The following is a 24,909-nucleotide window of genomic DNA, read 5'->3' on the forward strand; positions in this document are numbered from 1 at the left end:
TTACACAGGGAAACACTCTAAAGATTATTTGCAAGTTCCAGATCAAGGTCAGAAGAAAAGATGAACAAATCAAAACAAACTGTTTCACTGTTAAAGAGCTTAGTAAGTGAGAGAAGCCAGAGTGCTCAGGTGCTTCTGTCCTGTCTCAGTCTTTACGACCCCATGGACTGTAGCCCACTAGGCTCCTCTGTCAACGGGATTTTCTGAACAAGAACACTGGAGCGGGTTGCCATGCTCTCCTCCAGAGGGTCTTCCCAACTCAGGGATCGAACCCACATCTCCCGCATTGCACAGGATACCACTCTAATGACAGAAAAGTGAGGAGGAACTAAAGAGTCTTTTTATGAGAGTGAAAAGGCTGGTTTAAAATTCAACATTCAAAAAAATGATCATGGCATCCAGCCCTATAACTTCATGGCAAATAGAAAAGGAAAAAATGGAAGCAGTGACAGACTTCATTTTCATGGGCTCCAAAAGCAGTGTGGATGGTGACTGCAGCCATGAAATTCAAAGACGCTTGCTTCTTGGAAGAAAAGTTATGCCAAATCTAGACAACATGTTAAAAAGCAGAGATGTTACTTTGCCGACAAAGGTCTGTATAGACAAAGCTACAGGTTTCCCAGTAGTCATGTATGGTTGTTAAGAGTTGGACCATAAAGAAGACTGAGCACAGAAGAACTGATGCTTTTGAACTAAGCGCTGGGAAAGACTCTAGAGAAAATCAACCCTGAATATTCATTGGAAGCTCTGTTGTTGAAGCTCCAATATTTTGGCCACCTGATGTGAAGAGCCAACTCATTGGGAAAAAAAACTCTGATGCTGGGAAAGACTGAGGGCAAGAGAAGGGGGCAACAGAGGATGAGATGGCTGGATAGCATCAATGACTCAATGGACATGATTTGAGCAAATCCGGAGATAGTGAAGGATAGAGAAGCCTGGGATGCTGAAGTTCATGGGGGTCACAAAGAGTCAGACACAGTGACTGAACAACAACAAAAACGAGATGAATAGTTTTTAGCTTAACAACATGCTTTAGCCAAATGTTATGTTTCGTTTTAATTTTAACAATGGTCTGCTACTGTATGGGCTTCCCTGGAGGCTCAGATGGTAAAGAATCTGCCTGCAATGCAGGAGACCTGGGTTCAATCCCTGGTTGAGAAGACTCCCTAGGGAAGGGAACAGCAACCCACTCCAGTATTTTTGCCTGGAGACCACGGACAGAGGAGCCTGACAAGCTACAGTCCATGGGATCAGTGTCAGACACAACTGGGTGACTCACACACACACACTACATGGGAAGGTTTCCCTGGTAGCTCAGTGGTAAAGAACCCGCCTGCCAACTAGGAGACAAAGGTTTGATCCCTGGGCTAGGAAGATCCCCTGAAGGAGGAAATGGCAACCCACTACAGTATTCTTGCCTGGGAAATCCCATAGAGAGAAGAGCCTGGCAGACTACAGTCCATGGGGCTGTAAAATAGTTGAGCGCAACTTAGCAACTAAACAACAACAACTGTGTGGGTCTTTCATTTTAACAGGATTTTTTTCCTGATAGCATTTCATGTATTGGGTTGGTCAATAGCCAACGTTTTTTTCTGTAAGATGGCTCAAGTAGTGCTTAGTTGTCTTTAACTTCAATTGAAAAAATTTTTAGACTACATTGTGATAGCTGTCATATCAGCATGCATTTTAAAAAAAATATGCTGTCTACAAGAGACCCACCTCAAAACAAGGGACACATGCAGACTAAAAGTGAAGGGCTGGAAAAAATATTTCACGCAAATGGAGACCAAAAGAAAGCAGGAGTCGCAATACTCATATCAGATAAAATAGACTTTCAAATAAAGGCTGTGAAAAGAGACAAAGAAGGACACTACATAATGATCAAAGGATCAATCCAAGAAGAAGATATAACAATTAGAAATATATATGCACCCAACATAGGAGCACCACAATATGTAAGGCAAACGCTAATGAGTATGAAAGAAGAAATTAACAGCAACACAGTAATAGTAGGAGACTTTAATACCCCACTCACAACTATGGATAGATCAAGTAAACAGAAAATGAGCAAGGAAACACAAACTTTAAAGGACACAATGGACCAGCTAGACCTAATTGACATCTACAGGACGTTTCACCCCAAAACAATCAACTTCACCTTTTTCTCAAGTGCACATGGAACCTTCTCCAGAATAGATCACATCCTGGGCCATAAATCTAGTCTTGGTAAATTCAAAAAAACTGAAATCATTCCAGTCATCTTTTCTGACCACAGTGTGGTAAGGTTAGATCTCAATTACAGGAAAAAAAATTGTTAAAAATTCAAACATATGGAGGCTAAATAACATGCTTCTGAATAACCAACAAATCATAGAAGAAATCAAAAAAGAAATCAAAATATGCATAGAAATGAATGAAAATGAAAACACAACAACCCAAAACCTATGGGACACTGTAAAAGCAGTGCTAAGGGGAAGGTTCATACCATTACAGGCTTACCTCAAGAAACAAGAAAAAAGTCAAATAAATAACCTAATTCTCCACCTAAAGCAACTAGAGAAGGAAGAAATGAAGAACCCCAGGGTTAGTAGAAGGAAAGAAATCTTAAAATTTAGGGCAGAAATAAATGCAAAAGAAACTAAAGAGACCATGGCAAAACTCAACAAAGCTAAAAGCTGGTTTTTTGAAAAAATAAACAATATTGACAAACCATTAGCAAGACTCATTAAGAAACAAAGGGAGAAGAACCAAATTAACAAAATTAGAAACGAAAATGGAGAGATCACAACAGACAACACTGAAATACAAAGGATCATAAGAGACTACTACCAGCAGCTCTATGCCAATAAAATGGACAACTTGGAAGAAATGGACAAGTTCTTAGAGAAGTATGACTTTACAAAACTGAACCAGGAAGAAATAGAAGATCTTAACAAACCCATCACAAGCAAGGAAATCGAAACTGTAATCAGAAATCTTCCAGCAAAAAGCCCAGGACCAGACGGCTTCACAACTGAATTCTACCAAAAACTTAGAGAAGAGCTAACACCTATCTTACTCAAACTCTTCCAGAAAATTGCAGAAGAAGGTAAACTTCCAAACTCATTCTATGAGGCCACCATCACCCTAATTCCAAAACCAGACAAAGATGCCACACAAAAAAAAGAAAACTACAGGCCAATATCACTGATGAACATAGATGCAAAAATCCTTAACAAAATTCTAGCAAACAGAATCCAACAACATATTAAAAAAATCATACACCATGACCAAGTGGGCTTTATCCCAGGAATGCAAGGATTCTTTAATTTCCGCAAATCAATCAATGTAATACACCACGTTAACAAATTGAAAGATAAAAACCATATGATTATCTCAATAGATGCAGAGAAAGCCTTTGACAAAATTCAACACCCATTTATGATTAAAACTCTCCAGAAAGCAGGACTAGAAGGACCATACCTCAACATAATAAAAGCTATATATGACAAACCCACAGCAAGCATTACCCTCAATGGTGAAAAATTGAAAGCATTTCCCCTGAAATCAGGAATAAGACAAGGGTGCCCACTCTCACCACTACTATTCAACATAGTTTTGGAAGCAATCAGGGCAGAAAAGGAAGTAAAAGGAATCCAGATAGGAAAAGAAGAAGTGAAACTCTCGCTGTTTGCAGATGACATGATCCTCTACATAGAAAACCCTAAAGACTCTACCAGAAAATTACTAGAGCTAATCAACGAATATAGTAAAGTTGCAGGATATAAAATTAACACACAGAAATCCCTTGCATTCCTATACATTAACAATGAGAAAACAGAAAGAGAAATTAAGGAAACAATACCATTCACCATGGCAACAAAAAGAATAAAATACTTAGGAGTATATCTACCTAAAGAAACAAAAGATCTATACATAGAAAACTATAAAACACTGATGAAAGAAATCAAAGAGGACACAAACAGATGGAGAAATATACCGTGTCCATGGATTGCAAGAATCAATATTGTCAAAATGGCTATACTACCCAAAGCAATCTATAGATTCAATGCAATCCCTATCAAACTACCAACGGTATTTTTCACAGAACTAGAACAAATAATTTCACAATTTGTATGGAAATACAAAAAACCTCGAATAGCCAAAGTAATCCTGAGAAAGAAGAATGGAACTGGAGGAATCAACCTGCCTGACTTCAGACTCTACTACAAAGCCACAGTCATCAAGACAGTATGGTACTGGCACAAAGACAGAAATATAGATCAATGGAACAGAATAGAAAGCCCAGAGATAAATCCACGAACCTATGGTCACCTTATCTTCGACAAAAGAGGCAAGGATATACAATGGAAAAAAGACAACCTCTTTAACAAGTGGTGCTGGGAAAACTGGTCAACCACCTGTAAAAGAATGAAATTAGAACACTTTCTAACACCATACACAAAAATAAACTCAAAATGGATTAAAGATCTAAATGTAAGACCAGAAACGATAAAACTCCTAGAGGAGAACATAGGCAAAACCCTCTCTGACATAAATCACAGCAGGATCCTCTATGACCCACATCCCAGAATATTGGAAATAAAAGCAAAAATAAACAAATGGGACCTAATTAAACGTAAAAGCTTTTGCACAACAAAGGAAACTATAAGTAAGGTGAAAAGACAGCCCTCAGAATGGGAGAAAATAATAGCAACCGAAGCAACAGACAAAGGACTAATCTCAAAAATATACAAGCAACTCCTGAAGTTCAATTACAGAAAAATAAATGACCCAATCAAAAAACGGGCCAAAGAACTAAACAGATATTTATCCCAAGAAGACATACAGATGGCTAACAAACACATGAAAAGATGCTCAATATCACTCATCATCAGAGAAATGCAAATCAAAACCACAGTGAAGTACCATTACACGCCAGTCAGGATGGCTGCTATCCAAAAGTCTACAAGCAATAAATGCTGGAGAGGGTGTGGAGAAAAGGGAACCCTCTTACACTGTTGGTGGGAATGCAAACTAGTACAGCCGCTATGGAGAACAGTGTGGAGATTTCTTAAAAAGCTGGAAATAGAACTGCCATATGACCCAGCAATCCCACTTCTGGGCATACACACCAAGGTAATCAGATCTGAAAGAGACACGTGCACCCCAATGTTCATCACAGCACTGTTTATAATAGCCAGGACATGGAAGCAACCTAGATGCCCATCAGCAGACGAATGGATGAGGAAGCTGTGGTACATATACACCATGGAATATTACACAGTCATTAAAAAGAATTCATTTGAATTAGTTCTAATGAGATGGATGAAACTGGAGCCTATTATACAGAGTGAAATAAGCCAGAAAGATAAAGAACATTACAGCATACTAACACATATATATGGAATTTTGAAAGATGGTAATGATAACACTATATGCAAAACAGAAAAAGAGACACAGATGTACAGAACAGACTTTGAAACTCTGTGGGAGAAGGCGAGGGTGGGATGTTCTCAGAGAACAGCATCGAAACATGTATATTATCTAGGGTGAAACAGATCACCAGCCCAGGTTGGATGCATGAGAGAAGTGCTCGGGCCTGGTGCACTGGGAAGACTCAGAGGGATTGGGTAGAGAGGGAGGTGGAAGAGGGGATCAGGATGGGGAATACATGTAAATCCATGGCTGATTCATGTCAATGTATGACAAAACCCACTACAATATTGTAAAGTAATTAGTCTCCAACTAAAAAAAAAAAAAAAAAAAACCAGTGTGTAGAGAAACAAAGACCTTGGTACAAAGACCTTGGTAAGAATCCCAATGCTACTATTTGCAAGCTTTTATATGCTGTGGGGCCTCGGACAAATTACTTGACCCTTATAAGTTTTAGTTTTATCATCTGTAAAATGAGTCTACCTCACTTATATCAGAAGTTAATTGTTAGCATATAATAGAAAAATGCCTAGTGCCAGGCCCAGTTAACAAACTGCTACTTGCTGCTGTCTTTAATGTTCTTGTTACTACTATTCCTAAAATACCTGATTACTGCCTTTCTCCTTCTTGATTACATAAATTTATGTTTAAGTTACCTGGATTCCATGCCAACTCAATTCTGTGTAAGAAACAATAAAATAGATTTTCTAAGAAGTCCCTTTAATTCTTAACTTTCTAACAAGCCTCCATGGTGGCTCAGATGGTAAAGAATCTGCCTGCAATGCAGGATACCTGGGTTTGATCCCTGGGTCAGGAAGATTTCCTGGGGAAGGGGATGGCTACACACTCCAGTATTCTTGCCTGGAGAATTCTATGGACAAAGAAGCCTGGTGGTTTATAGTAAAATTCATGCTAGTAGTTAGCAGAATCCAGAAAACTCTGCAGACAGTCCAGAGTTACATTCTGACATGTCATGTAAATACACAATCCGAAATGGATAAAGCACTCAAAGCAAATTTCAAAGAAATGAAAGAGAACCTCATAATGAATCACTTCTCTCCACTCTCAGCTGTTATAACAGATATTATCACACCAAACAGAAGCTATCTTTCAGAGGTAAAAATGATGATATAGCACAGAGCAGATTTTCACTCCATTTAAGTAAAAAACCTTTCAGTGATATGATTCATGGCCCATCTTTCACAGTTCTAACTGAATTATCAGAAAACACATTGTTTCTGTGCAAAAGCAGTGCTTTTGCATTTACAACTTAATTTACTAATGGTTTTCTATTTTTTTTACTAATGGTTTTCTATGTAAAAGTATATTTTGCTATAATTTTACTTCTGATAGTTTCAAGAGGCAAAAAAAAAAAAAAAAAACCAGTAACATACCTAATTAAGTATAGCTACTTATAAACTGCCAGCGAAAGCAGAAGATCCAAATGGTCTCAGAAGAAAATGATGCTTAATGGCTAAAATGAAGACTCACAAAGAAAAATAAAGATGCTGACTGGGTGACCCAAAGCAGTTACACAGGCTCCGTAAGTCCCCAGAGTGGCCAAGCTCCAGCAAGGGGGCAGCTGAATTCCCCCAGCGAGGCCAAAAACTGTGTCATCTTTATCTCTTCCTTTTTATTTACTGTTTGCTATAAATCTTTACAACAAAGATATTTACTTGAGTCATAGTAGAAATTACACAGTTTTCAGAATTTGGTAGATGAAAAAATGAGTCAAGGACAGGTGTTAATAACATGGAGGAATAACACATGGGAATAAATGAGCAGCTGAGACTCACATTACAAAAACAGAGTGCATTTTCAAAGCTTTTATGTGAGGCTGTCAATTTTAAACAGTAGGAAAAAACAATTACTTTCAAACAGAATCATTAAGACTAAATTCACTTCTTATATTAATTATCTTACCCTTCTAAACCAAAAACATAATCATGAAATATTTTAAACATGCTGAAAGATTTTTAATCTCATAAAAGCTTCTAAAATTGACACATTTTTCAAAATATTATATATGTCAAAATATGTATCAGATACAGAGTTATGTTATAGATTTTATGGAGTTTTATTTTCATTTTATTCTCACAGCTTACCTATACACACAGAGCCAGGGGATCTCTCTAATCACTTGTTATTAACTCCTATTATCTTTCCCTCAATTTTCAGAATAGGAAAGTGCAATCCACTGTTTATAATGGCCAGGACAGGGAAGCAACCTAGATGCCCATCAGCAGACGAATGGATTAGGAAGCTGTGGTACATATACACCATGGAATATTACTCAGTCATTAAAAAGAATTCATTTGAATCAGTTCTAATGAGATGGATGAAACTGGAGCCCATTATACAGAGTGAAGTAAGCCAGAAAGATAAACACCAATACAGTATACTAATGCATATATATGGAATTTAAAAATATGGTAAAGATAACCCTATATGAAAAACAGAAAAAGAGACACAGATGTACAGAACAGACTTTGGGACTCTGTGGGAGAAGGCGAGAGTGGGATGTTCTGAGAGAATAGCATTGAAACAAGTATACTATCAAGGGTGAAACAGATCACCAGCCCAGGTTGGATGCATAAGACAAGTGCTCACGGCTGGTGCACTGGGAAGACCCAGAGGGATGGGATGGGGAGGGAGGTGGGAGGGGGGTTCAGGATGGGGAACACATGTAAATCCATGGCTGATTCATGTCAATGTATGACAAAATCCACTACAATATTGTAAAGTAATTAGCCTCCAACTAATAAAAATAAATAGAAAAAAATAAAAATAAATAAAAGGAAAAAAAAAAGAAAAAATAAATAAATAAATTCTATGACACTTGGGAAAAAAAAAAAGAACGTGCAATCCAAACTGGTGACTGGTGATCCAAATGGACTAGGTAATGCTAGGGCTCCAAAGCAAACATTCCAACTTGTTACAGGCACAATACTCTCTCCACCAAACATTATGCCAAATGTTAAAACCTAACGTTTAAAAAAAATAATACATATGCATTCTAAGTAGAAATCTAGTCCATGGCCAATTGGTACATAATTGATTTGAGCACCTGAACTGTATCTCATGGGCTTCCCTGGTAGCTCAGCTGGTAAAGAATCTGCTTGTAATACAGGAGACCCTGGTTCGATCCCTGGGTCAGGGAGATCTCCTGGAGAAGTGGCTACCCACTCCAGTATTCTTGCCAAGAGAACCCCCATGGACAGAGGAGCCTGGTGGGCTACAGTCCATGGGGTGGCAAAGAGTTGGACATGCCTGAGTGACTAAGCACACTGTATCTTACTATTATAATAAACAAACTAAGTGTTCAAAAACATGAAATTTCACTAATATACAAATATTTACATTTAAATAATAATTTTACCGATGAAAATACCAAGAAATGAATAATATTTGTGCCAGGTCGCATTCCCATTAAGCTGAATAAAGGGAAGATTACTTCAGTTTCCTCTTTGTGCTCTTTTTAGAATGCATAATATTTTCAGTCTTCAATATAGAAAGTATGCCATGGGCCACCTTTGCAGAATATACTTATTTTATATAAAACAACAAACTTTGCTTTAAACAACAAACTTGTTTTAAAAAGATCTTATATCTCTTTTAGTTACAGAGAACTGTTTCAAAAGCAGTAGCATGTAAAGTTCGGGTGATTTCTCTCCCAACTGTATCAGCCCCAAACTGCTCTCTTCAACCTTGCTGTGAGACAGTCACAGTGATAGTTTTAAAGTCATATGCTATGTTTTAACAATGGTGCAAAGAAAATAAATTATGTAAAGTCTCAAAAATAAGTGCAAATGAAAAAGTACAGAACAATCTACAGTACTATAGAATACTGTAGTATGAACGTAACAAAGAGAGAAAATAAGAATATGCATTTCTATTTACTAGTCTTTGCATAAACTTTAAGGATACATTAGTAATGGATAAAAATTTACCTCTGAGGTGGAGACAAGAATAAAAGTGACAGGTATGGGCAGAAGCAAGACTTCTCAACATTAACTTTATCATCTTGACTTTGGAAAACATGAAGATATTATTCATTTCAAAAACTGTAATGTAAAAAAAATTGGAGCACAGAAAATTTCTATGCAGTGACTAAATATTCAAAGTTAACTATGATTTAATTATAATCTTCCAGAGAATAGAACCCACATATTTTTTTTTTTTCTATTTTTGATAAATATATTTGGCTGCTCTGGATCTTATTTGCAGCACGTGGGACCTTTGATCTTCATTGCAGCATGCAGGTTCTTTAGTCGCAACATGTGGGATCTAGTTCCCTGACCAAGGATTGAGTCCAGGCCCCCTGCATACAGAATGTGGAGTCTTAGCCAATTGACCACCAGGGAAGTCCCAACACCATGTATATTATATAGTCCATCTTCACAGTCTAAGGCAGAGCCTAGCACACAAACACTGTGTAATATACAACAGTAATTTGAAATTAAGTTCCTAAATATTTCAGAAACAATATTCCACAACCCAGATACAGTGATAACTTCCACATATTGGGAAGAGGGGTGAAAGGGAAAATAAGAAAAGGGGAAGAAGCAAATGGGGGTGGGGGGAGCCTTAATTCTCCACATTTCTTTCTACTGCTGACTACAATTTAAAAATAAAGGTAAAATGTCCTTATGCTGGATAAATACTTTAAGAAGACTATAAGCAGAAACATGACAAGCTGCTTGACACTTAGCATTATTAAAAATTTTAGCAACAAATTATTAACACCAAATTTCTATTTAAAGTACTGTGCTATCCAGGAGGCAGGAGCAGGGGATCGGGATGGGGAACACATGTAAATCCATGGCTGATTCATGTCAATGTATGGCAAAAACCACTACAATATTGTAAAGTAATTAACCCCCAACTAATAAAAATAAATGGAAAACAATAAAAATAAATAAATAAAGTACTGTGCTAAAAGCAGCAATGAAGGAAATGCTTAGTTATACCCCCAAACTCTAACCAGTATATTTTAGGTTCATTTGTTCTCCACATTATGGAATGTTTTTCCTTGCCATTCATTTTCATCCCTGAAAGCTATCTTTAAGAACTAAATTTCTTATTCATTAAATGCTACTGTGAAGTTGTATCAAATCTTAAAGAAATCATTAAATAATAACAAGGTCAAACAGGAGTCAAAATCTACAGTTTTGACCACAGGATATGGTTAATAATATGGTTAATAATGATCATATGGCTAATTATTATGGTTAGTAATGGTTAATATGGATATGGTTAATAATGACCACATCCAATGACTTGAAAATTTTTGATACAGAACGTAATATTATAGCAGTGATTCTTGCATATGTTACTGTGTTACCCTGAGACCATTCATTGTCTCAAGGGCATACCACAGAAACTTCTTTAAAAAGGTAAATCTATTTTAGTTCATTAATTGACTCCTTTATCAAGTGAAAGGCCCACTTTTAAGTAGTGCAAAAGGACAGTAATATCATGAGGCCAGAATGGAGTAACACTTTCAGTTCTAAGGATAACAGTTTAAGGCCAATAGGGCATATGCCTATATAGAAGCCCTCTTTCTCACAAAGTTTCCTTATTTTTTTCTTAATTTAGTAAATTTAATCTTGTATCTATTGCCAAGTAATCACTTATAGAAAGATTTAAGTTCAAACTGGAAACAATACTAACGTTGCTCAAACAGGTGAAACATGAAACACACTTTGTGCTCCATCCACACCATGTAACACTCACTACTCAGTAACAGAAAGAAAGGGGTCAAACACAGAACCAGGTGATCGACAGATTCATGATGGGTGATAAAACTCAATCGTAAAAGGCCATATACTGCATGGTTTCATTTATATATCTATTCTTGAAATGACAAAGTTATAGAAATGGAGTTCCCGATACAACTTCTAACAAGCGTACAACTACAATTACCTTCAAATTAGAACTTTATTTTAGAAAAAAAAAATCACTGTAATTTGGGTCACCTCAACCAAAGGCAGATTTTGGTGACATTCTCAGAAACCAGTTAGTATACAAAGACTTCACCAACAGAAGGAAAAAGGACTAGATAAAAAAACAAAATGGCCACAAAAAATAAGTGCTAAAGAAAATAGTAAAGTAACTTAGTTGTTAAAGAATCTCTATTGAACATTTAAATACATTTAGGACATATTAAATATCACTCAGTATTCATTCAAGATAGAACGCTTACCCGATGCTTTGCCTTAATTTTCTTCCTATATTCCTCTTTGTCAAATTTGTCCTCTTCTTGAAGCCTTTCCTTTGCTTTATCTAAGTTAATACCACCAGCATCATCCTCTTCCTCAGTATCCTTGGAGACAGATTTCTGCACTTGTGGCCACTGCTGAACCAACTGCAGAGAGGAAAAAGGTGAATATGAGGCAGGAGACAAGGAACATCAACTTGTAAGAACGCCACTTGCACTTGCAGAATGATTTTGAAATGGTGCACATACATACTTTCTGCCTTACAACCTATATTTCTGAAACTTTCAAACAAGCTTTATAATAAAAGTGAGCAGGTGACAGAAAAGTCAGGAAAAAGTAATGCTGCCATAACTCAATTAAGAGCAGGGTTAAAAGAAATTTTCATTAAATAATTTGGACAATAAGGTAGTTGCTTCAACATCATTTCAGCATTTGTAGTATGCAATACTCCACCAACTCAGCTCCAAATGATCTACACAGGGCGACAGCCAGGCTGAGCAGAGCGCAGCCCTGCCACTGCCATGGCACGGCAGTGTACCTGCTCTAACACCTCTCAGCACACTGGGATGTTTTACTTTCCTGTTTTCCTTCCTAGCATTAACCTCCTTGAGGGTAGTCATATGTCTTATTCATGTATCCTGAGAACCCACCACATTATCTGGCATACATTATGTGCTCAAAATTGATGAAACACATATCAGCTGGTACCACACATAAAAACTGAAATAACTACGTTAAGCGTAAAGGAGAAAGTTAGTCTGGATTTCATAAGCCTGCTCAGATCTACACAATTTTACACAAACATTTTATGGTTAGGAACAAGGTGATAAAGAAGTCAGAGCACTGATCTGAGAGTCAGGAGACGTGGCTTTAATGCTTTGGCTTTTTCACTAGCCCAGTGCGTAACCCTGAATAAATTACTTAATTTCCATACATTTGTATCATTGCTTGAAAAATAAGGTTTGTCTGACTTAATCATATTTCAGGCCTAACAGAGTAAAATTCTAGACAATTTAGACTAAAGCATTTCTCTTATTCCTGTAATTGCCTGCCAGGAGGATTTAAGTAACTGCTACAGTTTCTGAAAGACTGCTAATTAAACAGCAGGAAAATGAAGGCTGTAGGCATCATCTCATTCTTCAAGATGAGACTGCCATAGAGTCACAACTTGAAGCAAGGGTCACAAACGCATGAGCAGCACAGCAGCAGTCACAGACGCAGCTCTGAGAGATGAGTGGTGCCAGTTAAGACCACCACCCACTGCTCTGACTTCTCCTTTATCAGAGTGGAAAAAGTCATCCCTAAGTGGAACCCTTCTTTCCTTGTTTACTCAGTCGTGTCCAACTCCCAACTCTTTGCAACACCATGGACTGTAGCCTGCCAGGATCCTGTGTCCATGAGATTTCCAAGGCAAGAATACTGGAGTGGATTGCCATTTCCTCCTCCAGGGGATCTTCCCAACCCAGGAATCGAACCCAAATCTCCTGTGTCTCCTGAATTGCAGGCAGATTCTTTACCACTGAGCCATCAGGGAAGCCTATGGGTGGGACAAATGGTAGCATTTCTTTCAGGGTTTTAGATCAGAAGTTTCACCATGGCTTAGAGTCACACAGTGCTCCTGTCAGCAATACATTTACAATGAAGTATTTTACAGTTAAGGATTTACACTCAACCTGAAGTTAATGGGTATAATCTCTGCAGCTAAATTAGTAGCACAGTAAGGAACCTCAATACACTAAAAGCACTAATCCTCTCTTACAGTGAGCTTGTGATACAATACTACAACTCTTTTCTGATTTAGCCTGTTTCTCAAGCGCTGACCTCTTCTCTGGATCACAGAGATTCATATGCTTCAATTGTATAGGCTTCCTCTGCAACTTCAACAACAACTTCAAAATCTGAATTGTATTCAACTTTGTTAGTTCATACTATTTATACACCATTTTACTCCACATTACCAGTGCAAATTGGCCTTCTAAACCAAAACCTCATCCCCAAAGTCACATCCAAATCTTTGCTAAATTCAGAATTAAAAGGAAACACACGCCACTGCATATGGATTGTGCAATTATATAAATAATGATAAAATATTTGATGTGACATGTGATACATTATAGTTAGAATAAAAAGCTCTGTTATTTTACCAGGGTATACACTTCTTCTGAGGGCTTACTATTTGTTAGGCACTGTTCTAAGTGCAGAGGACAGAGTAGTAAGCAGAGACAACAAATACCTTCCCTCATGTAACTTTTTTCATCTCAGTGGAATAGAAGTGCCTTCTCTCCTTCCACTGGAGAGGAAATATCTTCCCTCATTCCCACTAGAGTGGAAGAAACAGAAAACCACTGAATAATTATAGAATGAAAAGTCTCATAATAAGTGGTATGAAGAAAAAAATAAACATAGGGCAAGGGAAATGATATCATGGTGGCATGTGGTGCTGAGTGCTATATCAGAATGAACGTGGAAACCCATAGGTCAGTCACAGTGAAGCAGAGACAACATTCAGAAGATCCTATGACCACCGACTCTAGCATCACTACTAAGGTGAGTCACTTGACATTCTGAATATGTTTCCTCTTAAAAAATGAAGATAATATTATTATATAATAAGTGACTTTCATGAGCAATCTGTGAGGTAACCTCTTCCCTACTCTATGGGGATGTATTTACACTAAGACCAGGTAATTATGAAATGTAAACCAGACACCTATACATCTAAGGTTATTTTAAAGCAGAGAATTTTTCCCACAACAGGCCAGTAAGTAAAAACAAGCCAATATAGCATCTAAAATTGCAGAATCGCAGAGCAGAGGCTTTCTATAGTCAAGCAAAAGAAGCTGTGGTGAGAGGTTGTGTTATTATCCTTCTGCATGTTCCCACAGAATACAATGAGAGATGGACCCCATGACAAGAAAGTCTTATCTATAAAAATAGGATCTGGGAAATTCAGAACCAACCCTGAAACAATCCAATCAAAAAATGGGCAGAAGACCTAAATAGAAACTTCTTCAAAGAAGACATACAGGTGGACAACAAACACATGAGAAGATGCTCAACATCACTAATTATTAGAGAAATGCAAGTCAAAACTGTGAGCATCACTTCACACCAATCAGAATCGCCATCATCAAAAAATCTACAAATAACATTACTCTCAATGGTAAAAAACAAAGACTTCCCTCTAAGATCAGGAACAAGACAGGGTGTGCACTCTCATTACTACTATTCAACATAGCTTTAGAAGTCCTAGGTACAGCAATTAGAGAAGAGAAGAAATAAAAGGAATCCAGATCTGAAAAGAAGAAGTAAAAATCTCAATCTCTGCAGATTACATGATATTATGTGTAAAAAACCCAGAAGAAACTATCAGAAAATTACTAGAGCTAATCAGTGAATTCAGCAAAGTCACAGGATACAGGTACACAGAAATCATTTACATTCCCATATGCTAACAATGAATAATCAGAAAGAGAAATTAATAAATCAATCCCATTCACCATTGCAACAAAAAGAATAAAATATCTAGGAATAAACCTACCTAAGGAGATAAAATAACTGTATATGGAAAATTATAAGAGATTAATGAAAGAAATCAAAGATGACATAAACAGATGGCAAGATAGTCCATGTTCCTGGGTAGGAAGAATCAATATTGTGAAAATGACTATACTACCAAATGCAATCTACAGATTCAATGTGATCCCTAACAAATTACCAATGGCATTTTTCAGAGAACTAGAACAAAAAAATTCACAATTCATATGGAACACAAAAGACCCCAAATAGCAAAAGCAGTCTTGAGAAAGAAGAATGGAGCTGGAGGAATCACCTTCCTGACTTCAGATTATACTACAAAGCTACAGTCATCAAGACAGTATGGTCCTGGCACAAAAACAGAAACACAGACCAATGGAACAAGATGGAGAGCCCAGAGACAAACACACGCACCTATGGGTACCTTTTTTTTCTGACAAAGGAGGTAAGAATATACAATTGGGCAAAGATAGCCTCTTCAATGAGTGGTGCTAGGAAATAAGCTATGTGTAAAAGAATGAAATTAGAACACTTCCTAACGCCATACACAAAGATAAACTTGAAATTGATTAAAGACCTAAATGTAAGACAAGAAACTATAAAACAGGAAAACAGGTAGCACACTTGATGACATAAATCAAAGCAAGATTCCCTATGACACACCTCCTAGAGTAATGGAAATAAAAACAAAACTAAAGAAGTGGGATCTAATTAAATCTAAAAGTTTTTGCACAGTAAAGGAAACTATAAATAAAGCGAAAAGACAACCCTCAGAATGGGAGAAAATAATAGCAAAGGAAACAACTGACAAAGGATTAATTTCCAAAATATACAAGCAGCTCATGCAAATCAATAGCAGAAAAACAAACAACCCAATCAAAAAGTAGGAAAAGGACCTAAACAGACATTTCTCCAAAGAAGACGTACAGATGGCTAACAAACACTTAAAGCTGCTCAACAGGGCTCATTATTAGAGAAGTGAAAATCAAAACTACAATGAGATAACCACCTCATACCAGTTAGAATGGCCATCATTAAAGAGTTTACAAACAATAAATGCTGGAGAGGCTGTGGAGAAAAGGGAACCCTCTTGCATTGCTGGTGGGAATGTAAATTCATACAACCACTATGGAAAATGGTATGATGATTCCTTAAAAAACTAGGAATAAAACCACCATATGACCCAGAAATTCCACTACTAGGCATATATCCTGAGGAAACCAAAATTGAAAAGGACACATTTGGCCCACTGTTCATTGCAGCACTATTTACAATTGCTAGAACACTGAAGCAACCTAGATGTCCATCAACAGATGAACGGATAAAGCTGTGCTACATATATACAATGGACTACTACTCAGCCATAAAAAGGAACACATTTGAGTCAGTTCTAATGAGACAGACAAACCTAGAGACTATTATACAGAGTGAAGTAAGTCAGAAAGAGAAAAAAAGTATCATATACTGATGCATATATATGAAATCTAGAAAGATGGTACTGATGAATTTATTTGCAGGGCAGCAATGGAGAAACAGACATAGAGAACAGAATTATGGACACGGGAGGAGGGGAGGAGAGAGAGGGTGAGATGTATGGAGAGAGTAACATGGAAATTCACAATACCATATGTAAAAACAGATAGCCAGTGGGAGTTTGTTGTATGACTCAGGGACCTCTGAGGGGCTCTGTAATAAAATCTAGAAGAGTATGATAGGGAGGGAGACGGCAGGGAGGTTCGGGAGGGAAGGGACATGAGTATACCTATGGCTGACTCTTGTTGATGTCTGACAGAAAACAACAAAATTCCGTAATTATCCTTCAATTAAAAAATAAGTAATTTTTTAAAAAATATACCAAAAAAATCTACAAACAATAAATGCTGGAGACAGTGTGGAGAAAAAAGAATCCTCCTACACTGTTGGTGGGATGCAAACTGTAACAGCCACTAGAGAGAACAGTGTGGTGGCTCCTAAAAAACTAAAACTAGAACTACCATATGACTCAGCAATCGCATTCCTGGGCATATATGCAGAGAAAAATCATCATTCAGAAAGAAACATGCACCCCATTGTTACTGCAGCACTATTTCCAACAGTCAGGACACGAAAGCAACTTAACCATCCATCATAAAGAAAATGTGGTATACACATACAATGGAATATTATTTAGCCATAAAAAGGAACAAAATTGTGCCATTTGCAGAGATGTGAATGGACCCAGAGACTATCATACAGAGTGAAGAAAGAAAGAAAAACAAGTATTGTTTCTTTTTTAAAATAAGTTTATTTATTTAATTTTATTTTTAATAGGAGGATAATTACTTTACAATATTTTGATAGCTCCTGCCAGACATCGATATGAATTTGCCATAAGTATACATGTCCCCTTTCTTCTGAACCATGGTTCAAATATTATTTATTAACACATATATGTGGAATATATATGGTATATATGAACCACATAGAAAAATGGTATAGATGCACTTATTTGTGAAACAGAAAGACAGAGAACAAACTATGGATACCAATGGAGACGGGGACCGGGATGGACTGGGAGACCGGGACCAGAATGGGCTGGGAGACCGGGACCGGGATGGGCTGGGAGACAGGGACCGGGATGGGCTGGGAGACGGGGACTGGTGTACATGCACTGCTGCATGGTGGCGCTCAGTCGCTTAGTGGTGTTCGACTCTTGACTCTGGGGACCAATGGACTGTAGCCCGCCAGGCTCCACTGTCCATGGGACTTTTCAGGCAAGAATACTGGAGTGAGCTATCATTTCCTCCTCCAGGGGATCTTCCCAACCCAGGGACTGAATCTGGATCTCCTGTGTTGGTAGGTGGATTCTTTACCACTGAGCCACCTAAGAAGCACCATATATACACTACTATGTATAAAATAGATTAACTGATGAGAACTGATTGTATAGCACAGGGAACTCTACTCAATGCTCTGTGATGACCTAAGTCGGAAGGAAATCCCAGGAAGAGGGTGTATATATATATACACACACACACACATGTATGGCTGATTCACTGTGCTATACAGCAGAAACTAACACACACACCATTACAAGGCAACTATACTCTGATGAAAAAAAAGAAAACAAACTCTGCTGTTAATCATTAAGTAGCCCAGCTTACTGTCACAAAGGCATTCTTGCCTACACATGTAGAGCTGACCAAATACCTACAGAAACAATGAAAGGAGTTGCCTGAGAGGTCTTGAGAAACATTTTTATTAAAAATGGCATGTCAGCAGCAGAATCCAACTTTCTAATACTTGGAAAGTACCTCAGAAATGAAGCATTTATAGAATCTTACCTCTCCTTCATCGGTAAATGTTATTTTCTTATTTACTTTAAAATTTCTCTTCATTACTTTTTTTGCTTCTGCAATCTTGGTCACTTTTTTCTTCACACTGGATTTAGAAGGTTCTTTCTTCTGTGTCAGAATATACCAAAAAAAAAAAAAACAAAAACAAAAACCACATGATTAGTTAAATGGCTATCTTATATTAACAATTTAACACTGGCAATACACTTTCCAAACGTGAATGTGTTTATTGCTCATTGGCTAATGAGAAGCACCAAAGTTGCTGTCTAGAAATAAAATTATCAGCACTAAAGGAGTTTAAATTTCAATATGAGTGTTAGACATAAATAAACTTAAATCATAAATAATCTTAAATAAACTGTTACTAAACTGTGTTACTAAACTCTTGTTACTAAACTGTGCTATCCTGACAATGTTGAAGCATTAGAAACTACATGATAATGTTATAAATAGACATATAAGGGAAAGCAATCTATTTTTCAGCTAAAAACAACACATTCTAAAAAATAGCTATAACTTCCAAGAAAAAACTTAAAATTTTTAGACTAGAAAAATGTTTCCCTGGAAAGCAAAATGACTAATACATTGTTTCTCACTTCCTCTCATTACAGTAATTCACTATATGAATACTGGAAAACATCCTGTGATAGGTAAGTTGTGTTCAAAGGTGAAATGGTCTTACTGCACAAAGGTGAAATGTGTTCAAAGGTGAAAAGTCTTACTTCTGAAGTAAGATCTCGTGAACAGGAATTTTGTCAGCCAAAATAAATTGCTCCCCTTAGTGCCATGTGAAGACAGAGCACTAATAAGACTTCCTCCCACCCAGTTATTACTCCCACACCAGCTTTACCCTGCAGACACTCAGAAGAACCCCCAGGCTGGAGATGATGTTCCTAGCTCCTACTAGTTCTTCTTAGTTCTATCACTAGGCTGCTTCTTAACAATCCTGGGTTGGCAGATACTTTGTCATCAACCTTCAACTTATGACAGAGAGAATGCCTATCAAACAGTGCAAAGCTGAGGGGATCACTATAACATAATAATTAAACAAGAGTAAGATTTAATTGCTTAAATAAAAGCACAAAAAAATAATGAGGAGAAACAGGAGCAAACTTTCTGGAGGTGATGAGACTTGTTCTACCGCTTAATAGGAGTTTGTGTATACACCCGTCGAAATTCATCAAATGTTACACTTAAAATTGGTGTGTTTCATTGTATATAAATTGCTACCTCAAAAAAGAATCCTGTAAACAATACTGAACTTTAGTTAATGCCAGGCAAGCTGAAGTATATGGAAAAAAGTATAATGATATTGGCAACTTACTCAAAAATGCATTAAATGAAAAAAGGATGATGAATGGATTGACAGAAAACTACATGAGAAAGGAAATACGGTAAAAAGATAATTGCAGAACATGAGTGATGGATATTTTGGTATCAAAGTAAACTTTTTCAACCTTTCCGTATGTTTGAAATTTTTTGTAATAAAACATAAAAGGCCAGTCACAGAACAAGAGAAATGGTCAAAAAGCAAAGATACCAAAAACTGTCACAATAAAATAAAATAAAATAAAATAATAGAAAAATCAATCCTGCAGAGTGAAACCTCAGAGTGATGTGGGTCTATATCAAGAGATTCAGGGAAATCCATGATATCACTGAAATTAAATAACAAAATTTGGGGGTATTTACATCTTTGCAATTTTATGTTAATCATGGTTTCTAAAAGGGATCTGTGTTCTCCCCTTCCTACCCACACATACTAAAAGGTTAAATCGCTCGTTTGTTTTAGGGAAGTCACTGAAAGAAGGAACAGAAATCCCAACATGGGTGAGAAGACAAACATGCATTTTCCTAATAGGCTGTGGTGTTGGTCTGATATTCTAGAATTAATCCTCATTCATTCAAATATGCATTGTTATCAACACAGAGGATATCATAGTACAAAATGCGCCAGCAGTGAAAGAGACAGATGGATTCTCAACCCTCAAAGAACCTAACTTAATCAACGGGGGGAAATTTTTAAATTATTTAATCACAGATGTATTAAGTGCTCAGACAAAATACAGAGGATGAATTCTTTAATAGGGTGCCTGCCCTAGCTAGTCTAGAGTTAAGGAGAGGACGTCAAAGAAACCTTCCTTTTGAGGAATAGATGTTTGAACTGAGTAGCAAACATCACTGCACTATTGCATTATTATTATTAGTGATATATTCATGATGAACAAACACCTTCTGTGTGTCCACTGATGGAGTATTTCATATACAGCTTACAAAGTTTCAGTTCAATGTCATTCTTTTGAATGCTAATTTTAGCAGGTAACACATGTTTATTTATTCTGTAAAGGATATTCAGTTAAAAAGTTGTATGTATGTCTTCTTCAGCTATCTCAGTGTATTTCCCAAGAATCAAATGAGTTTTGAGCATTAGTTTGCTAGTATGTAAGACAGTGCAATTATGCAGGTTTGAACATTCTTTGGCATTGTCTTTCTTTGGGATTGGAATGAAAATTGACCTTTTCCAGTCCTGTGGCCACTGTTGAGTTTTCCAAATTTGCTGGCATACTGAATGTAGCACTTTCACAGCATCATCTTTTAGGATTTGAAGTAGCTCACCAGGAATTCCATCACCTCCACCTGCTTTGCTCATAGTGATGCTTCCTGAGGCCCACTTGACTTCACATTCCAGGGTGTCTGCCTCTAGGTGGGTGATCACACCATCATGGTTATCTGGGTCACAAAGACTTTTTTGTACAGTTCTTCTGTATATTCTTGCCACCTCTTCTTAATATCATCTGCAGTTAGGTCCACACTGTTCCTATCCTTTATTGTGCCTATCTCTGCATGAAATGTTCCCTTGGTATCTCTAATTTTCTTGAAGAAATTTCTAGCTTTTCCCATTCTATTTTTTTCCTCTATTTTTTGCACTGATCACTGAGGAAGGCTTTCTTATCTCTCTGTTCTATTCTCTGGTACTCTGCATTCAAATGGGTATATCTTTCCTTTTCTCCTTTGCCTTTTGCATCTCTTCTTTTCTCAGCTATTTGTTAGGCCTCCTCAGACAACCATTTTACCTTTTTGCATTTCTTTTTCTTGGGGATGGTCTTGACCCCTGCCTCCTGTACAATGTCACAATCCTCCGTCCATAGTTCCTCAGGTACTCTGTCTATCAGATCTAATCCCCTGAGTCTAGCATATGTGTATTTAAATTTTGAAAGATATTTCCAAAGAAATTATACAAATTTATAAAACAATTTGAGAGTAACTGATTCTCCATATCTATTTAAACAAAGTATATTAGGCTTTACGTTTACCAGTCAACTAGGCAAAAAAATATCTCAGGGAAGTTTTAATATGCATTTTTTATTAAACAGAGCAAGACATCTTTACAAAAGCATTTATTTTTCAGTGCACTGTATATATCTTTTGCCAGCATTTTTAATGAACTTCAGGAATTTTATTTATTTGTAAAATTTCTTCATTTGTTAAAGATGCTTCAATATTTTCTCCCATTTATGTTTATACCTTTGCCATATAGGGTAAAATTCTTTCGCTTTGCTTTGCTTTGGTTTTAAGAAGCAGATATTTATAATATTTATAAAATTAACTTTTTAAATAACAAAATTTCCATGTTTCTAGGTTTGTGCCACACTTCATCAAAGTAAAATGAAAGATTTCCTGACAAGACATAAAACATCAAAATCCCATTTTCATTTCTATTTGCACTTCTTCTACATCATGTATGCTATACTTTAAAATAAAATGCCAATAGGAAAATGTCATAAAATACAACGTTGATAAAGCATCAAGTCATTCTTGACAGTGATCACTGTAGCAGGTTGCCAGGAATAACTTGGAAGATAAAAGAACATGAACAGCTACAAACATAATAACAGTTCCAATCAAAAGGGCCATGTTAGTTAATATTGGCCTCAAGAAGATTAAAAATATAATCAATGAGAAAAACCTAACTCAGCATAAGCATCTAAAGATTACGAACACTAACAAAATAAAGAACTATCAAGCCTGATGGGAATCTCAGAGGATACCTATTATGCCTTCATGTTAACGATCAGGGCATTTGTAGCATTTATAAACGCTGATTTCCAAATTCCAAAAGTGCTTTAGTACCAAAAGTTAGGTACTTTAGTACCTAAGTAACCAAACCTAGTAAAACTAGTTTTGTTTTGTTTTGTTTTTTCTAAAAAAAGCAAAATTGCCTGCCATGTAAACATAATCTTCAAACATCCTGTATTATTGGTTTCCTGGGTGGCACAAATGGTAAAGAATCTGTGTGCAATGCAGGAAACCCAGGTTCAATCCCTGGGTCGGGAAGATCCCCTGGAGCAGGGCATGGCAACCCTCTCCAGTATTCTTGCCTGGAGAATTCCATGGACAGAGGAGCCTGGCGGGCTACAGTCCATGGGGTCACAAAGAATCGGGGCACGAATGAGTGACTAGCACACACACATCTTACATTTACTGAACTACAGTAATTCACATATTTTAATTTTACAATATGAATTAAGGATACACTGCTTGACAATTTTAAAGCTATCTAAACTTCTTTGATGATTAGTGATATACCTGTTGCCCACTGGTATGTATTCTTTGGAAAAAGAAGTCTATTTACGCCATTTGTCCATCTAAAAATATGATTATTTGCCTTTTTGTTTGTTTTTGAGTTGTATGAGATCCTTATATATCTAAACAATATTGACCAGTTATCAGATATATAGTTTGTAAATATTTTCTCCCATCCTAGATTGCCTTTTTAACTTGTTTAATTTGCTGTGTAAAGTTTTCAGGTCTGATGTAGTCCCCTTGCTTATTTCAGCTACTGTGCCTATGCTATTGGCATCTTAACCAAAAGGTCATTGCTCAGAACATGCTACTCAAATTACAAGACCCTAACCCCACCTCCTTTCTGAAAAGAATCATAATAGCCGTTACAGAATTTATTTGTCTCATTACTTGATATTTGTGCCAATACCAAGTAAAACTGCCTAAAAGACCCATTCTATAAATCCTTCCAAATTTTTAAATATTTTATAAGCAATGTGTGTTATTCAAACACAAAATCAAACATATAAAAGACTACATTGCCCAACAAAGTTCTTCACTTTTTTAAGGTTAAATCAGTTCTTATGATTATACTAAAATGCAAACGTAAGTAAACGTTAAGCTTTCTCTATTCTGTATGATCCATAAAACCATGCACCACTAATTACATTGTCATCTTTCTCTTTTTCTATTCTGTATGGTCAATAAGACTATGCACTACTAATACACTGAACTGCAGTTTCAACGTATAAAGTAATAAGAAATGATTAACATAACATGTTAAACAGCAATGAAAAGATATTTATTATGAAATATTTATGATTCTTTTTAAAAGAGTCATTTTAACCAGTCAACATAAATAGGAAAACACACAATGAATATTGCAATCTTTTCAAGAAAATCAGAGATACCAAGGGAACATTTCACGAAAAGATGGGCACAATAAAGGACAGAAACGGTACTGACCTAAAAGAATCAGAAGATATTAAGAGGTGGCAAGAATACACAGAAGAACTGTACAAAACAGTCTTAGTGACCTGGATAACTATGATGGTGTGATCACTCACCAAGAGCCAGGCATCATGGAAGGTAAAGGCAAGTGGGCCTTAGGAAGCATCACTATGAACAAAGTTAGTGGAGGTGATAGAATTTCAGCTGAGCTATTCCAAATCCTGAAAGATGATGCTGTTAAAGCGCTGTACTCAATATGCCAGCAAATGTGGGAAACTCAACAGTGGCCACAGGACTAGAAAAGGTCAGATTTCATTCCAAACCTAAAAAAGGGCAATATCAAAGAATGTACAAACTATCACACAACTGTGCTCAACTGAAATGCTAGCAAGGTAATGCTCAAAATCTTTCAAGCTAGGCTTCAACAGTATGTGAACTGAGAACTTCCAGATGTACAAGCTGGATTTAGAAATGGCAGAGGAACCAGAGATCAAACTGCCAACATCTGTGGGATCATAGAAAAATCAAAGGAATTCCAGAAAAACATCTACTCCTGCTTCATTGAATATGCTAAAGCCTTTGACTTTGTGGATCACAACAAGCTGTGGAGAATTCTTAAGGAGATGGGAATACCAGACCACCTGACTTGCCTCCTGAGAAATCTGTATGCAGGTCAAGAAGCAACAGTTAGAACTGGACATGGAACAATGGATTGATTCAAAATTGGGAAAGGAGTATGTCAGGGCTATATATTGTCATCCTGCTTATTTAAATTATATGCAGAGTACATCATGCAAAATGCCTGGCTGGATGAAGCACAAGCTGAAATCAAGATTGCTGAGAGAAATATCTATAACTTCAGATATGCAGATGATACCACCCTAATG

At 36.8% G+C, this 24,909-nt stretch overlaps 1 protein-coding gene across 3 annotated transcripts in view; it reads right to left on the minus strand.

The window, feature by feature from the left end:
- DDX10 (DEAD-box helicase 10) overlaps window positions 1-24,909 on the minus strand; it is a 291,045-nt gene that overhangs the window by 108,861 nt on the left and 157,275 nt on the right. For 2 of the 3 annotated variants that reach the window (XM_020915332.2, XM_070473615.1), the window contains exons 14-15: window positions 18,497-18,616; window positions 11,621-11,782 (exon numbers count right to left, since the gene is read on the minus strand). In XM_020915332.2, coding sequence (XP_020770991.2) covers window positions 11,621-11,782; window positions 18,497-18,616 — 282 coding nt within the window. The remainder of the gene's footprint in view (window positions 1-11,620; window positions 11,783-18,496; window positions 18,617-24,909) is intronic. The other variant, XM_020915337.2, reaches the window with a different exon arrangement.

The sequence above is a fragment of the Odocoileus virginianus genome, chromosome 10 (assembly GCF_023699985.2).
Source record: "Odocoileus virginianus isolate 20LAN1187 ecotype Illinois chromosome 10, Ovbor_1.2, whole genome shotgun sequence".
In the NCBI taxonomy this organism is placed as follows: Eukaryota; Metazoa; Chordata; class Mammalia; order Artiodactyla; family Cervidae; genus Odocoileus; species Odocoileus virginianus.